Source organism: Oncorhynchus keta, chromosome 7, assembly GCF_023373465.1.
Source record: "Oncorhynchus keta strain PuntledgeMale-10-30-2019 chromosome 7, Oket_V2, whole genome shotgun sequence".
In the NCBI taxonomy this organism is placed as follows: domain Eukaryota; kingdom Metazoa; phylum Chordata; class Actinopteri; order Salmoniformes; family Salmonidae; genus Oncorhynchus; species Oncorhynchus keta.
In genome coordinates, this window is record NC_068427.1 from 55,913,503 (window position 1) to 55,929,920 (window position 16,418).

Below are 16,418 nucleotides of genomic sequence, written 5' to 3' on the forward strand. Positions count from 1 at the left end.
GCAGGAGAACAAGTCCTAGGTTACTGGAGCCAGAGTAGTCCCAACCCCACGGCAGCTAGCAGGAGAACAACAGGTCCTAGGTTACTGGAGCCAGAGTAGTCCCAACCCCACGCCAGCTAGCAGGAGAACAACAAGTCCTAGGTTACTGGAGCCAGAGTAGTCCCAACCCCACGGCAGCTAGCAGGAGGACAACAAGTCCTAGGTTACTGGAGCCAGAGTAGTCCCAACCCCACGGCAGCTAGCAGGAGAACAGCAAGTCCTAGGTTACTGGAGCCAGAGTAGTCCCAACCCCACGGCAGCTAGCAGGAGAACAGCAAGTCCTAGGTTACTGGAGCCAGAGTAGTCCCAACCCCACGGCAGCTAGCAGGAGGACAACAAGTCCTAGGTTACTGGAGCCAGAGTAGTCCCAACCCCACGGCAGCTAGCAGGAGAACAAGTCCTAGGTTACTGGAGCCAGAGTAGTCCCAACCCCACGCCAGCTAGCAGGAGAACAACAGGTCCTAGGTTACTGGAGCCAGAGTAGTCCCAACCCCACGGCAGCTAGCAGGAGAACAAGTCCTAGGTTACTGGAGCCAGAGTAGTCCCAACCCCACGCCAGCTAGCAGGAGAACAACAGGTCCTAGGTTACTGGAGCCAGAGTAGTCCCAACCCCACGCCAGCTAGCAGGAGAACAACAAGTCCTAGGTTACTGGAGCCAGAGTAGTCCCAACCCCACGGCAGCTAGCAGGAGAACAACAGGTCCTAGGTTACTGGAGCCAGAGTAGTCCCAACCCCACGGCAGCTAGCAGGAGAACAGCAAGTCCTAGGTTACTGGAGCCAGAGTGGTCCCAACCCCACGGCAGCTAGCAGGAGAACAGCAAGTCCTAGGTTAATGGAGCCAGAGTAGTCCCAACCCCACGGCAGCTAGCAGGAGGACAACAAGTCCTAGGTTACTGGAGCCAGAGTAGTCCCAACCCCACGGCAGCTAGCAGGAGAACAAGTCCTAGGTTACTGGAGCCAGAGTAGTCCCAACCCCACGCCAGCTAGCAGGAGAACAACAGGTCCTAGGTTACTGGAGCCAGAGTAGTCCCAACCCCACGGCAGCTAGCAGGAGAACAAGTCCTAGGTTACTGGAGCCAGAGTAGTCCCAACCCCACGGCAGCTAGCAGGAGAACAGGTCCTAGGTTACTGGAGCCAGAGTAGTCCCAACCCCACGGCAGCTAGCAGGAGGACAAGTCCTAGGTTACTGGAGCCAGAGTAGTCCCAACCCCACGGCAGCTAGCAGGAGAACAACAGGTCCTAGGTTACTGGAGCCAGAGTAGTCCCAACCCCACGGCAGCTAGCAGGAGAACAACAAGTCCTAGGTTACTGGAGCCAGAGTAGTCCCAACCCCACGGCAGCTAGCAGGAGGACAACAAGTCCAAGGTTACTGGAGCCAGAGTAGTCCCAACCCCACGCCAGCTAGCAGGAGAACAACAAGTCCTAGGTTACTGGAGCCAGAGTAGTCCCAACCCCACGGCAGCTAGCAGGAGGACAACAAGTCCTAGGTTACTGGAGCCAGAGTAGTCCCAACCCCACGGCTAGCAGGAGAACAAGTCCTAGGTTACTGGAGCCAGAGTAGACCCAACCCCACGGCAGCTAGCAGGAGAACAAGTCCTAGGTTAATGGAGCCAGAGTAGTCCCAACCCCACGGCAGCTAGCAGGAGAACAGCAAGTCCTAGGTTACTGGAGCCAGAGTAGTCCCAACCCCACGGCAGCTAGCAGGAGGACAACAAGTCCTAGGTTACTGGAGCCAGAGTAGTCCCAACCCCACGGCAGCTAGCAGGAGAACAAGTCCTAGGTTACTGGAGCCAGAGTAGTCCCAACCCCACGCCAGCTAGCAGGAGAACAACAGGTCCTAGGTTACTGGAGCCAGAGTAGTCCCAACCCCACGGCAGCTAGCAGGAGAACAAGTCCTAGGTTACTGGAGCCAGAGTAGTCCCAACCCCACGCCAGCTAGCAGGAGAACAACAGGTCCTAGGTTACTGGAGCCAGAGTAGTCCCAACCCCACGCCAGCTAGCAGGAGAACAACAAGTCCTAGGTTACTGGAGCCAGAGTAGTCCCAACCCCACGGCAGCTAGCAGGAGAACAACAGGTCCTAGGTTACTGGAGCCAGAGTAGTCCCAACCCCACGGCAGCTAGCAGGAGAACAGCAAGTCCTAGGTTACTGGAGCCAGAGTGGTCCCAACCCCACGGCAGCTAGCAGGAGAACAGCAAGTCCTAGGTTACTGGAGCCAGAGTAGTCCCAACCCCACGGCAGCTAGCAGGAGGACAACAAGTCCTAGGTTACTGGAGCCAGAGTAGTCCCAACCCCACGCCAGCTAGCAGGAGAACAACAGGTCCTAGGTTACTGGAGCCAGAGTAGTCCCAACCCCACGCCAGCTAGCAGGAGAACAACAGGTCCTAGGTTACTGGAGCCAGAGTAGTCCCAACCCCACGCCAGCTAGCAGGAGAACAACAGGTCCTAGGTTACTGGAGCCAGAGTAGTCCCAACCCCACGCCAGCTAGCAGGAGAACAACAAGTCCTAGGTTACTGGAGCCAGAGTAGTCCCAACCCCACGGCAGCTAGCAGGAGAACAACAGGTCCTAGGTTACTGGAGCCAGAGTAGTCCCAACCCCACGGCAGCTAGCAGGAGAACAAGTCCTAGGTTACTGGAGCCAGAGTAGTCCCAACCCCACGGCAGCTAGCAGGAGAACAGGTCCTAGGTTACTGGAGCCAGAGTAGTCCCAACCCCACGGCAGCTAGCAGGAGGACAAGTCCTAGGTTACTGGAGCCAGAGTAGTCCCAACCCCACGGCAGCTAGCAGGAGAACAACAAGTCCTAGGTTACTGGAGCCAGAGTAGTCCCAACCCCACGGCAGCTAGCAGGAGAACAACAAGTCCTAGGTTACTGGAGCCAGAGTAGTCCCAACCCCACGCCAGCTAGCAGGAGAACAACAAGTCCTAGGTTACTGGAGCCAGAGTAGTCCCAACCCCACGGCAGCTAGCAGGAGAACAACAGGTCCTAGGTTACTGGAGCCAGAGTAGTCCCAACCCCACGGCAGCTAGCAGGAGAACAACAGGTCCTAGGTTACTGGAGCCAGAGTAGTCCCAACCCCACGGCAGCTAGCAGGAGAACAACAGGTCCTAGGTTACTGGAGCCAGAGTAGTCCCAACCCCACGGCAGCTAGCAGGAGGACAACAAGTCCAAGGTTACTGGAGCCAGAGTAGTCCCAACCCCACGGCAGCTAGCAGGAAAACAACAAGTCCTAGGTTACTGGAGCCAGAGTAGTCCCAACCCCACGCCAGCTAGCAGGAGAACAACAAGTCCTAGGTTACTGGAGCCAGAGTAGTCCCAACCCCACGGCAGCTGGCAGGAGAACAACAAGTCCTAGGTTACTGGAGCCAGAGTAGTCCCAACCCCACGGCAGCTAGCAGGAGAACAACAAGTCCTAGGTTACTGGAGCCAGAGTAGTCCCAACCCCACGGCAGCTAGCAGGAGAACAAGTCCAAGGTTACTGGAGCCAGAGTAGTCCCAACCCCACGGCAGCTAGCAGGAGGACAACAAGTCCTAGGTTACTGGAGCCAGAGTAGTCCCAACCCCACAGCAGCTAGCAGGAGAACAACAAGTCCTAGGTTACTGGAGCCAGAGTAGTCCCAACCCCACGCCAGCTAGCAGGAGAACAACAAGTCCTAGGTTACTGGAGCCAGAGTAGTCCCAACCCCACGGCAGCTAGCAGGAGAACAGCAAGTCCTAGGTTACTGGAGCCAGAGTAGTCCCAACCCCACGGCAGCTAGCAGGAGAACAGCAAGTCCTAGGTTACTGGAGCCAGAGTAGTCCCAAACCCACGGCAGCTAGCAGGAGGACAAGTCCTAGGTTACTGGAGCCAGAGTAGTCCCAACCCCACGGCAGCTAGCAGGAGGACAACAAGTCCTAGGTTACTGGAGCCAGAGTAGTCCCAACCCCACGCCAGCTAGCAGGAGAACAAGTCCTAGGTTACTGGAGCCAGAGTAGTCCCAACCCCACGGCAGCTAGCAGGAGAACAACAAGTCCTAGGTTACTGGAGCCAGAGTAGTCCCAACCCCACGGCAGCTAGCAGGAGAACAACAAGTCCTAGGTTACTGGAGCCAGAGTAGTCCCAACCCCACGGCAGCTAGCAGGAGAACAACAAGTCCTAGGTTACTGGAGCCAGAGTAGTCCCAACCCCACGGCAGCTAGCAGGAGAACAAGTCCTAGGTTACTGGAGCCAGAGTAGTCCCAACCCCACGGCAGCTAGCAGGAGGACAACAAGTCCTAGGTTACTGGAGCCAGAGTAGTCCCAACCCCACGCCAGCTAGCAGGAGAACAAGTCCTAGGTTACTGGAGCCAGAGTAGTCCCAACCCCACGGCAGCTAGCAGGAGAACAACAAGTCCTAGGTTACTGGAGCCAGAGTAGTCCCAACCCCACGGCAGCTAGCAGGAGAACAACAAGTCCTAGGTTACCGGAGCCAGAGTAGTCCCAACCCCACGGCAGCTAGCAGGAGAACAACAAGTCCTAGGTTACTGGAGCCAGAGTAGTCCCAACCCCACGGAGCTAGCAGGAGAACAAGTCCTAGTTACCCAGACCCAACCCCACGGCAGCTAGCAGGAGAACAAGTCCTAGGTTACTGGAGCCAGAGTAGTCCCAACCCCACGGCAGCTAGCAGGAGAACAAGTCCTAGGTTACTGGAGCCAGAGTAGTCCCAACCCCACGGCAGCTAGCAGGAGAACAACAAGTCCTAGGTTACTGGAGCCAGAGTAGTCCCAACCCCACGGCAGCTAGCAGGAGAACAACAAGTCCTAGGTTACTGGAGCCAGAGTAGTCCCAACCCCACGGCAGCTAGCAGGAGAACAACAAGTCCTAGGTTACTGGAGCCAGAGTAGTCCCAACCCCACGGCAGCTAGCAGGAGAACAAGTCCTAGGTTACTGGAGCCAGAGTAGTCCCAACCCCACGGCAGCTAGCAGGAGAACAACAAGTCCTAGGTTACTGGAGCCAGAGTAGTCCCAACCCCACGGCAGCTAGCAGGAGAACAACAAGTCCTAGGTTACTGGAGCCAGAGTAGTCCCAACCCCACGGCAGCTAGCAGGAGAACAAGTCCTAGGTTACTGGAGCCAGAGTAGTCCCAACCACACGGCAGCTAGCAGGAGAACAACAGGTCCTAGGTTACTGGAGCCAGAGTAGTCCCAACCCCACGGCAGCTAGCAGGAGAACAACAAGTCCTAGGTTACTGGAGCCAGAGTAGTCCCAACCCCACGGCAGCTAGCAGGAGAACAACAAGTCCTAGGTTACTGGAGCCAGAGTAGTCCCAACCCCACGGCAGCTAGCAGGAGAACAACAAGTCCTAGGTTACTGGAGCCAGAGTAGTCCCAACCCCACGGCAGCTAGCAGGAGAACAACAAGTCCTAGGTTACTGGAGCCAGAGTAGTCCCAACCCCACGGCAGCTAGCAGGAGAACAACAAGTCCTAGGTTACTGGAGCCAGAGTAGTCCCAACCCCACGGCAGCTAGCAGGAGAACAAGTCCTAAGTTACTGGAGCCAGAGTAGTCCCAACCCCACGGCAGCTAGCAGGAGAACTAGTCCTAGGTTGCTGGAGCCAGAGTAGTCCCAACCCCACGCCAGCTAGCAGGAGAACAGCAAGTCCTAGGTTACTGGAGCCAGAGTAGTCCCAACCCCACGGCAGCTAGCAGGAGAACAACAAGTCCTAGGTTACTGGAGCCAGAGTAGTCCCAACCCCACGGCAGCTAGCAGGAGAACAACAAGTCCTAGGTTACTGGAGCCAGAGTAGTCCCAACCCCACGGCAGCTAGCAGGAGGACAACAAGTCCTAGGTTACTGGAGCCAGAGTAGTCCCAACCCCACGGCAGCTAGCAGGAGGACAACAAGTCCTAGGTTACTGGAGCCAGAGTAGTCCCAACCCCACGGCAGCTAGCAGGAGAACAACAAGTCCTAGGTTACTGGAGCCAGAGTAGTCCCAACCCCACGGCAGCTAGCAGGAGAACAACAAGTCCTAGGTTACTGGAGCCAGAGTAGTCCCAACCCCACGGCAGCTAGCAGGAGAACAAGTCCTAGGTTACTGGAGCCAGAGTAGTCCCAACCCCACGGCAGCTAGCAGGAGAACTAGTCCTAGGTTACTGGAGCCAGAGTAGTCCCAACCCCACGGCAGCTAGCAGGAGAACAAGTCCTAGGTTACTGGAGCCAGAGTAGTCCCAACCCCACGGCAGCTAGCAGGAGAACTAGTCCTAGGTTACTGGAGCCAGAGTAGTCCCAACCCCACGCCAGCTAGCAGGAGAACAAGTCCTAGGTTACTGGAGCCAGAGTAGTCCCAACCCCACGGCAGCTAGCAGGAGAACAACAAGTCCTAGGTTACTGGAGCCAGAGTAGTCCCAACCCCACGCCAGCTAGCAGGAGAACAGCAAGTCCTAGGTTACTGGAGCCAGAGTAGTCCCAACCCCACGGCAGCTAGCAGGAGAACAACAAGTCCTAGGTTACTGGAGCCAGAGTAGTCCCAACCCCACGGCAGCTAGCAGGAGAACAACAAGTCCTAGATTACTGGAGCCAGAGTAGTCCCAACCCCACGGCAGCTAGCAGGAGGACAACAAGTCCTAGGTTACTGGAGCCAGAGTAGTCCCAACCCCACGGCAGCTAGCAGGAGGACAACAAGTCCTAGGTTACTGGAGCCAGAGTAGTCCCAACCCCACGGCAGCTAGCAGGAGAACAACAAGTCCTAGGTTACTGGAGCCAGAGTAGTCCCAACCCCACGGCAGCTAGCAGGAGAACAACAAGTCCTAGGTTACTGGAGACAGAGTAGTCCCAACCCCACGGCAGCTAGCAGGAGAACAAGTCCTAGGTTACTGGAGCCAGAGTAGTCCCAACCCCACGGCAGCTAGCAGGAGAACTAGTCCTAGGTTACTGGAGCCAGAGTAGTCCCAACCCCACGGCAGCTAGCAGGAGAACAAGTCCTAGGTTACTGGAGCCAGAGTAGTCCCAACCCCACGGCAGCTAGCAGGAGAACTAGTCCTAGGTTACTGGAGCCAGAGTAGTCCCAACCCCACGCCAGCTAGCAGGAGAACAAGTCCTAGGTTACTGGAGCCAGAGTAGTCCCAACCCCACGGCAGCTAGCAGGAGAACAACAAGTCCTAGGTTACTGGAGCCAGAGTAGTCCCAACCCCACGGCAGCTAGCAGGAGAACAACAAGTCCTAGGTTACTGGAGCCAGAGTAGTCCCAACCCCACGGCAGCTAGCAGGAGAACAACAAGTCCTAGGTTACTGGAGCCAGAGTAGTCCCAACCCCACGGCAGCTAGCAGGAGAACAAGTCCTAGGTTACTGGAGCCAGAGTAGTCCCAACCCCACGGCAGCTAGCAGGAGAACAACAAGTCCTAGGTTACTGGAGCCAGAGTAGTCCCAACCCCACGGCAGCTAGCAGGAGAACAACAAGTCCTAGGTTACTGGAGCCAGAGTAGTCCCAACCCCACGGCAGCTAGCAGGAGAACAAGTCCTAAGTTACTGGAGCCAGAGTAGTCCCAACCCCACGGCAGCTAGCAGGAGAACTAGTCCTAGGTTGCTGGAGCCAGAGTAGTCCCAACCCCACGCCAGCTAGCAGGAGAACAGCAAGTCCTAGGTTACTGGAGCCAGAGTAGTCCCAACCCCACGGCAGCTAGCAGGAGAACAACAAGTCCTAGGTTACTGGAGCCAGAGTAGTCCCAACCCCACGGCAGCTAGCAGGAGAACAACAAGTCCTAGATTACTGGAGCCAGAGTAGTCCCAACCCCACGGCAGCTAGCAGGAGGACAACAAGTCCTAGGTTACTGGAGCCAGAGTAGTCCCAACCCCACGGCAGCTAGCAGGAGGACAACAAGTCCTAGGTTACTGGAGCCAGAGTAGTCCCAACCCCACGGCAGCTAGCAGGAGAACAACAAGTCCTAGGTTACTGGAGCCAGAGTAGTCCCAACCCCACGGCAGCTAGCAGGAGAACAACAAGTCCTAGGTTACTGGAGCCAGAGTAGTCCCAACCCCACGGCAGCTAGCAGGAGAACAAGTCCTAGGTTACTGGAGCCAGAGTAGTCCCAACCCCACGGCAGCTAGCAGGAGAACAAGTCCTAGGTTACTGGAGCCAGAGTAGTCCCAACCCCACGGCAGCTAGCAGGAGAACTAGTCCTAGGTTACTGGAGCCAGAGTAGTCCCAACCCCACGGCAGCTAGCAGGAGAACAACAAGTCCTAGGTTACTGGAGCCAGAGTAGTCCCAATCCCACGGCAGCTAGCAGGAGAACAACAAGTCCTAGGTTACTGGAGCCAGAGTAGTCCCAACCCCACGGCAGCTAGCAGGAGAACAAGTCCTAGGTTACTGGAGCCAGAGTAGTCCCAACCCCACGGCAGCTAGCAGGAGAACTAGTCCTAGGTTGCTGGAGCCAGAGTAGTCCCAACCCCACGCCAGCTAGCAGGAGAACAGCAAGTCCTAGGTTACTGGAGTCAGAGTAGTCCCAACCCCACGCCAGCTAGCAGGAGAACAAGTCCTAGGTTACTGGAGCCAGAGTAGTCCCAACCCCACGGCAGCTAGCAGGAGAACAACAAGTCCTAGGTTACTGGAGCCAGAGTAGTCCCAACCCCACGGCAGCTAGCAGGAGAACAACAAGTCCTAGGTTACTGGAGCCAGAGTAGTCCCAACCCCACGGCAGCTAGCAGGAGGACAACAAGTCCTAGGTTACTGGAGCCAGAGTAGTCCCAACCCCACGGCAGCTAGCAGGAGGACAACAAGTCCTAGGTTACTGGAGCCAGAGTAGTCCCAACCCCACGGCAGCTAGCAGGAGAACAACAAGTCCTAGGTTACTGGAGCCAGAGTAGTCCCAACCCCACGGCAGCTAGCAGGAGAACAACAAGTCCTAGGTTACTGGAGCCAGAGTAGTCCCAACCCCACGGCAGCTAGCAGGAGAACAAGTCCTAGGTTACTGGAGCCAGAGTAGTCCCAACCCCACGGCAGCTAGCAGGAGAACTAGTCCTAGGTTACTGGAGCCAGAGTAGTCCCAACCCCACGGCAGCTAGCAGGAGGACAACAAGTCCTAGGTTACTGGAGCCAGAGTAGTCCCAACCCCACGCCAGCTAGCAGGAGAACAGCAAGTCCTAGGTTACTGGAGCCAGAGTAGTCCCAACCCCACGGCAGCTAGCAGGAGAACAAGTCCTAGGTTACTGGAGCCAGAGTAGTCCCAACCCCACGCCAGCTAGCAGGAGGACAACAAGTCCTAGGTTACTGGAGCCAGAGTAGTCCCAACCCCACGCCAGCTAGCAGGAGAACAACAAGTCCTAGGTTACTGGAGCCAGAGTAGTCCCAACCCCACGGCAGCTAGCAGGAGAACAGGCGGGTCTAGGATACTCTAGAGCAACAGGCGGGTCTAGGATACTGTAGAGCAACAGGCGGGTCTAGGATACTGTAGAGCAACAGGCGGGTCTAGGATACTGTAGAGCAACAGGCGGGTCTAGGATACTGTAGAGCAACAGGCGGGTCTAGGATACTGTAGAGCAACAGCAACAGGTCTAGGATACTGTACTGGAGGCTAAACTTACCTGTCGGGCATTGCAGTACCTGGTCCCAAAGTCACGGAAGTGGGGGAACAGGGAGGGCTTGACAGCCAGGATCTGACTGTAGAGCTCTGAGGGTCTGGACATGGCAGGAGTCCCCGACAGCAGGATCACACGCTTAGCTACCTGAGATTGAGAACATAGTAGAGACTGAAGACAACACTAACTAACTAATCACAGTCTTAGCTACCTGAGATTGAGAACATAGTAGAAACTGAAGACAACACTAACTAACTAATCACAGTCTGAGCTACCTGAGATTGAGAACATAGTAGAAACTGAAGACAACACTAACTAACTAATCACAGTCTTAGCTACCTGAGATTGAGAACATAGTAGAAACTGAAGACAACACTAACTAACTAATCACAGTCTGAGCTACCTGAAAACAGTGACAACACACTAATAATAACACAGTCCAACCCAACAGTCTTAAGAGATCAAATGAAAACTTCACTATTACCTTTGTTAAATCGTTACATAGAATATATAAATTGTTGCCTAAATACCAAGGATCCTGAGAGTAAAGAGAATCTTCCACACCTTGAGCAGTGGCAAGGCAGCCTTAAAGCGGGCAGTCTTCATGTTCTTCAGAAAGTGGGACTCGTCCATTATGAGAACATTGAAGGGGTTAGCGGCCTGCTGCTTGTCCATCCTGCTCAGTAGATCATAGCTGATGATGTTGACCAGACCACCCCTCAGGTTGTCTTTCCCTTGACAATCACATTGATACGGTCAGGCTGCACAGAGGGCAGCCACTGCCTGAAGGCCTAGAGAGGAGGAGATAGTGCTGTGAACAATGGCATACTGTAGAGTTGACAACTGTGGTCACTGGATGCTGAGCAAACTGTCACTGACTACAGTTACTGCTCCAGTCCTACACATTCTAGAGCACGTCTGGGAGGAACAGTCGAGTTAACAAGAGTCCTACACATTCTAGAGCACGTCTGAGAGGAACAGTTGAGTTAACAAGAGTCCTACACATTCTAGAGCACGTCTGAGAGGAACAGTCGAGTTAACAAGTCCTACACATTCTAGAGCACGTCTGGGAGGAACAGTCGAGTTAACAAGAGTCCTACACATTCTAGAGCACGTCTGGGAGGAACAGTCGAGTTAACAAGAGTCCTACACATTCTAGAGCACGTCTGAGAGGAACAGTCGAGTTAACAAGTCCTACACATTCTAGAGCACGTCTGGGAGGAACAGTCGAGTTAACAAGAGTCCTACACATTCTAGAGCACGTCTGGGTGGAACAGTCGAGTTAACAAGAGTCCTACACATTCTAGAGCACGTCTGGGAGGACCAGTCGAGTTAACAAGAGTCCTACACATTCTAGAGCACGTCTGAGAGGAACAATCGAGTTAACAAGTCCTACACATTCTAGAGCACGTCTGGGAGGACCAGTCGAGTTAACAAGAGTCCTACACATTCTAGAGCACGTCTGAGAGGAACAGTCGAGTTAACAAGAGTCCTGAACACATTCTAAGAGCACGTCTGGGAGGACCAGTCGAGTTAACAAGAGTCCTACACATTCTAGAGCACGTCTGAGAGGAACAGTCGAGTTAACAAGAGTCCTACACATTCTAGAGCACGTCTGAGAGGAACAGTCGAGTTAACAAGAGTCCTACACATTCTAGAGCACGTCTGAGAGGAACAGTCGAGTTAACAAGTCCTACACATTCTAGAGCACGTCTGGGAGGAACAGTCAAGTTAACAAGAGTCCTACACATTCTAGAGCACGTCTGGGAGGAACAGTCGAGTTAACAAGAGTCCTACACATTCTAGAGCACGTCTGGGAGGAACAGTCGAGTTAACAAGAGTCCTACACATTCTAGAGCACGTCTGAGAGGAACAGTCGAGTTAACAAGTCCTACACATTCTAGAGCACGTCTGGGAGGAACAGTCGAGTTAACAAGAGCCCTACACATTCTAGAGCACGTCTGAGAGGAACAGTCGAGTTAATAAGAGTCCTACACATTCTAGAACACGTCTGAGAGGAACAGTCGAGTTAATAAGAGTCCTACACATTCTAGAGCACGTCTGGGAGGAACAGTCAAGTTAACAAGAGTCCTACACATTCTAGAGCACGTCTGGGAGGAACAGTCGAGTTAACAAGAGTCCTACACATTCTAGAACACGTCTGAGAGGAACAGTCGAGTTGACAAGTCCTACACATTCTAGAGCACGTCTGGGAGGAACAGTCGAGTTAACAAGAGTCCTACACATTCTAGAACACGTCTGGGAGGAACAGTCGAGTTAACAAGAGTCCTACACATTCTAGAGCACGTCTGGGAGGAACAGTCGAGTTAACAAGAGTCCTACACATTCTAGAGCACGTCTGGGAGGAACAGTCGAGTTAACAAGAGTCCTACACATTCTAGAGCACGTCTGGGAGGAACAGTCAAGTTAACAAGAGTCCTACACATTCTAGAGCACGTCTGGGAGGAACAGTCGAGTTAACAAGAGTCCTACACATTCTAGAGCACGTCTGGGAGGAACAGTCGAGTTAACAAGAGTCCTACACATTCTAGAGCACGTCTGGGAGGAACAGTCGAGTTAACAAGAGTCCTACACATTCTAGAGCACGTCTGGGAGGTACAGTCGAGTTAACAAGAGCAAAATCTGGACATTTCTGGCATGCCCAAGACTAGACCTTCCTCTTTGACTGCAAACCTGATGGGCCAATTAAAATGAGAACTAGCCCCCTGCTCCAGTTTGACAGCATCCTCTACACTTCAAGGATATATTTTAAAACCACTAACAGACACCCTGACGAAGCAGAACACACCAGAACCACGAGGAATAACAAGAAACCAGAGAGACCCATAGGACACGGTGACACATAGGACATGCAGTCAGAGTGGATGAATAGGACAAAGGACTGATGGAGACCAACTTTCATTGCATTGCAAACAAAACAATTCACAGACAAAACTCTATTCAATACAGTGATAAACAGAGCACAGTCCTTCACAGCGTCTGGGTGTGCCATGTCCACATAATGTACTGTTTAATTTACTGGGTGCTCGCGAGACAAAGAAAATGGTTCCTGGTTTCTTCTTTAAAATAAATGACCTAATGGAGCTACAGGACTAGTAGGGATTACAGTGCTTAGAAACAAAACACTTTGCTAATACCAATCCACGTAGTCCTCTTTACATTTACATTTACATTTACATTTAAGTCATTTAGCAGACGCTCTTATCCAGATTCCACTAACACTAATGTAAAGAACAGCCTGACACGGTGTCTATCTAAACAGAAAGAACAGAACCGATTAATGAAGAACCATCAGGGCAAAAACAACACTAACTTTGCATTCCTCGATAACGTACCACTCCATGACTATTATTGAACACTGAGAAAAAAACGCAATTTATAATTTTAATAAATGTCATAGTCTAGGCCTATAGCTAATAAGAAATGCCAAGGTCTATAGCTAATAATAGATGTGATTGTACCTCAGCCCAGGTGAATCTGACAGAAGAAGGGCCACCACTAATAAAGGCCACTCTTTCCTGTAGTAGGCAGCTATGCAAATGGCCTGAACTGTCTTCCCCAGTCCCATGTCATCAGCCAGGAGGAGCGGCCATCTTTGGACACCGCAAAGCTGGAGGAGACAACCAGGGTTTAATACAACTACAGTCAAAGTCGGAAGTTTACATACACCTTAGCCTAATACATTTAAACTCCGTTTTCACAATTCCTGACATTTAATCTTAGTTAAAAATTCCCTGTTTTAGGTCAGTTAGGATCACCACTTTATTTTAAGAATGTGAAATGTCAGAATAATAGTAGAGAGAATGATTTATTTCAGCTTTAATTTCTTTCATCACATTCCCAATGGATCAGAAGTTTACATAATCTCAATTAGTATTTGGTAGCATTGCCTTTAAATTGTTTAACTTGGGTCAAACGTTTCAGGTAGCCTTCCACAAGCTTCCCACAATAAGTTGGGTGAATTTTGGCCCATTCCTCCTGACAGTGCTGGTGTAACTGAGTCAGGTTTGTCGGCCTCCTTTCTCGCACATGCTTTTTCAGTTCTGCCCACAAATTTTCCAAAGGATTGAGGTCAGGGCTTTGTGATGGCCACTCCAATACCTCGACTTTGTTGTCGTTAAGCCATAACTTTGGAAGTATTCTTGGGGTCATTGTCCATTTGGAAGACCCATTTGGGACCAAGCTTTAACTTCCTGACTGATGTCTTGAGATATTGCTTCAATATATCCTCATCATTTTCCTTTCCTCATGAGGCCATTTATTTAGTGAAGTTCACCAGTCCCTCCTGCAGCAAAGCACCTCCACAACATGATGCTGCAATCCCAATTACACCTCAATTGACTCAGATGATGTGAATTAGCCAATCAGAAGCTCCTAAAGCCATTACATAATTTTCTCGATTTGTCCAAGCTGTTTAAAGGAACAGTCAACTTAGTGTATGTAAACTTCAGACCCACTGGAATTGTGATACAGTGAATTATAAGTGAAATAATCTGTCTGTAAACAATTGTTGGAAAAATTACTTGTGTCATGCAAAGTAGATGTCCTAACCGACTTGCCAAAACTATAGTTTGTTAACAAGACATTTGTGGAGTGGTTGAAAACTAGTTTTAATGACTCCAACCTAAGTGTACATACTTCAACTGTACATACAAACAGACCAAGAACCATCAAGCGAACAAAACAAACGTTGTCTGGAGAAGAAGACAATCAAGGTGTCATACAAACAGACTGATTATCACAATATGAAACTATATAAGAACCAGATACATAATATTTGTATACATTAGGCACAAAAGAAGGGGGAAATATTGGAAATGTCCAATATGAAACACTGATTTCCCCTTTCCGTTGCTAAACATTTTTGCTCTGGTGTGCCCTAATGAATACAACCCAGTACGCTGCTGCTACTGTTATTATCTATGCATTTTAACAACTCTACCTACATGTACATATTACCTCAATTACTTCGACACGGTGCCCCCTGTATATATCCTCCACATTGACTCTGTGCCGGTACCCCTGTATATAGCCTCCACATTGACTCTGTGCCGGTACCCCCTGTATATAGCCTCCACATTGACTCTGTGCCGGTACCCCCTGTATATAGCCTCCACATTGACTCTGTGCCGGTACCCCTGTATATAGCCTCCACATTGACTCTGTACCGGTATCCCCTGTTTATAGCCTCCACATTGACTCTGTACCGTAATACCCTGTATATAGACTCCACATTGACTCTGTACCGTAATACCCTGTATATAGCCTCCACATTGACTCTGTACCGTAATACCCTGTATATAGCCTCCACATTGACTCTGTACCGTAATACCCTGTATATAGACTCCACATTGACTCTGTACCGGTACCCCCTTTATATAGCCTCCACATTGACTCTGTACCGGTACTCCCTGTATATAGCCTCCACATTGACTCTGTGCCGGTACCCCCTGTATATAGCCTCCACATTGACTCTGTGCCGGTATCCCCTGTATATAGCCTCCACATTGACTCTGTGCCGGTACCCCCTGTATATAGCCTCCACATTGACTCTGTACCGGTATCCCCTGTTTATAGCCTCCACATTGACTCTGTACCGGTATCCCCTGTATATAGCCTCCACATTGACTCTGTACCGGTACCCCCTGTATATATCCTCCACATTGACTCTGTACCGTAATACCCTGTATATAGACTCCACATTGACTCTGTACCGTAATACCCTGTATATAGCCTCCACATTGACTCTGTACCGTAATACCCTGTATATAGCCTCCACATTGACTCTGTACCGTAATACCCTGTATATAGACTCCACATTGACTCTGTACCGGTACCCCCTGTATATAGCCTCCACATTGACTCTGTACTGGTACCCCCTGTATATAGCCTCCACATTGATTCTGGACCGGTACCCCCTGTATATAGCCTCCACATTGACTCTGGACCGGTAGCCCTGTATATAGCCTCCACATTGACTCTGTACCGGTACACCCTGGATATAGTCTCCACATTGACTCTGTACCGGTACCCCTGTATATAGCCTCCACATTGACTCTGTACCGTTACCCCTGTATATAGTCTCCACATTGACTCTGTACCAGTACTCCCTGTATATAGCCTCCACATTGACTCTGTACCGTAACACCCTGTATATAGCCTCCACATTGACTCTGTACCAGTACCCCTGTATATAGCCTCCACATTGACTCTGTACCGTAATACCCTGTATATAGCCTCCACATTGACTCTGTACCGGTACCCCTGTATATAGCCTCCACGTTGACTCTGTACCGGTACCCCCTGTATATAGTCTCCACATTGACTCTGTACCGGTACCCCCCTGTATATAGCCTCCACATTGACTCTGTACCGGTACCCCTGTATATAGCCTCCACATTGACTCTGTACCGGTACCCCCTGTATATAGCCTCCACATTGACTCTGTACCGGTACCCCCTGTATATAGCCTCCACATTGACTCTGTACCGGTACCCCCTGTATATAGCCTCCACATTGACTCTGTACCGGTACCTCCTGTATATAGTCCCACTATTGTTATTTACTGTTGCTCTCTATTTATGAGTTGTATGGTCATGATAACAGTGAGACTAACACCTACTTGACACCGTCTCTCTGGAAGGGCATGAGACGACCTGTCAATGAGGGGTCAATGGAGGACAGGTCAGCTTCAGGAACCTCTGATGGCCATGTCTGGCTGCCTTGAAACAGGGCAGAGAACACCTGGATCACACCTCTAGGGAGAGGCTCAATCTCTACCGATGGAATGGCACCGAGAGCATCCACTGGGAAGTAGAACAGAGAACA

General features: G+C 51.5%; 1 protein-coding gene and 1 long non-coding RNA gene across 7 annotated transcripts in view; one reads left to right on the forward strand and one right to left on the reverse strand.

The window, feature by feature from the left end:
• smarcal1 (SWI/SNF related, matrix associated, actin dependent regulator of chromatin, subfamily a-like 1) overlaps positions 1–16,418 on the reverse strand; it is a gene marked incomplete at its 5' end in the record, with an annotated part of 32,657 nt that overhangs the window by 7,369 nt on the left and 8,870 nt on the right. The window contains 7 exon segments of the mRNA XM_052521833.1: positions 9,576–9,716; positions 10,134–10,306; positions 10,309–10,360; positions 13,052–13,083; positions 13,086–13,175; positions 13,178–13,200; positions 16,213–16,396. Coding sequence (XP_052377793.1) covers positions 9,576–9,716; positions 10,134–10,306; positions 10,309–10,360; positions 13,052–13,083; positions 13,086–13,175; positions 13,178–13,200; positions 16,213–16,396 — 695 coding nt within the window.
• Positions 9–9,189, forward strand: LOC127931262 (uncharacterized). Of its 6 annotated transcripts, XR_008140562.1 has the most exons (14): positions 9–141; positions 203–385; positions 444–504; positions 563–745; positions 929–1,047; positions 1,405–1,526; positions 1,820–1,938; positions 2,061–2,182; positions 2,244–2,725; positions 2,906–3,817; positions 4,236–4,415; positions 5,664–5,907; positions 6,262–6,380; positions 8,535–9,189. It is a non-coding gene; the product is annotated as an uncharacterized LOC127931262 (long non-coding RNA). The 6 variants fall into 6 exon arrangements; XR_008140565.1 differs by lacking the exon at positions 203–385 and having other exon boundaries at positions 9–202; positions 444–623; positions 1,405–1,519; ... (1 more) ...; positions 2,549–2,609; positions 2,967–3,817; XR_008140564.1 differs by lacking the exons at positions 203–385; positions 2,244–2,725 and having other exon boundaries at positions 9–202; positions 444–623; positions 1,405–1,519; positions 1,874–2,121; positions 2,967–3,817.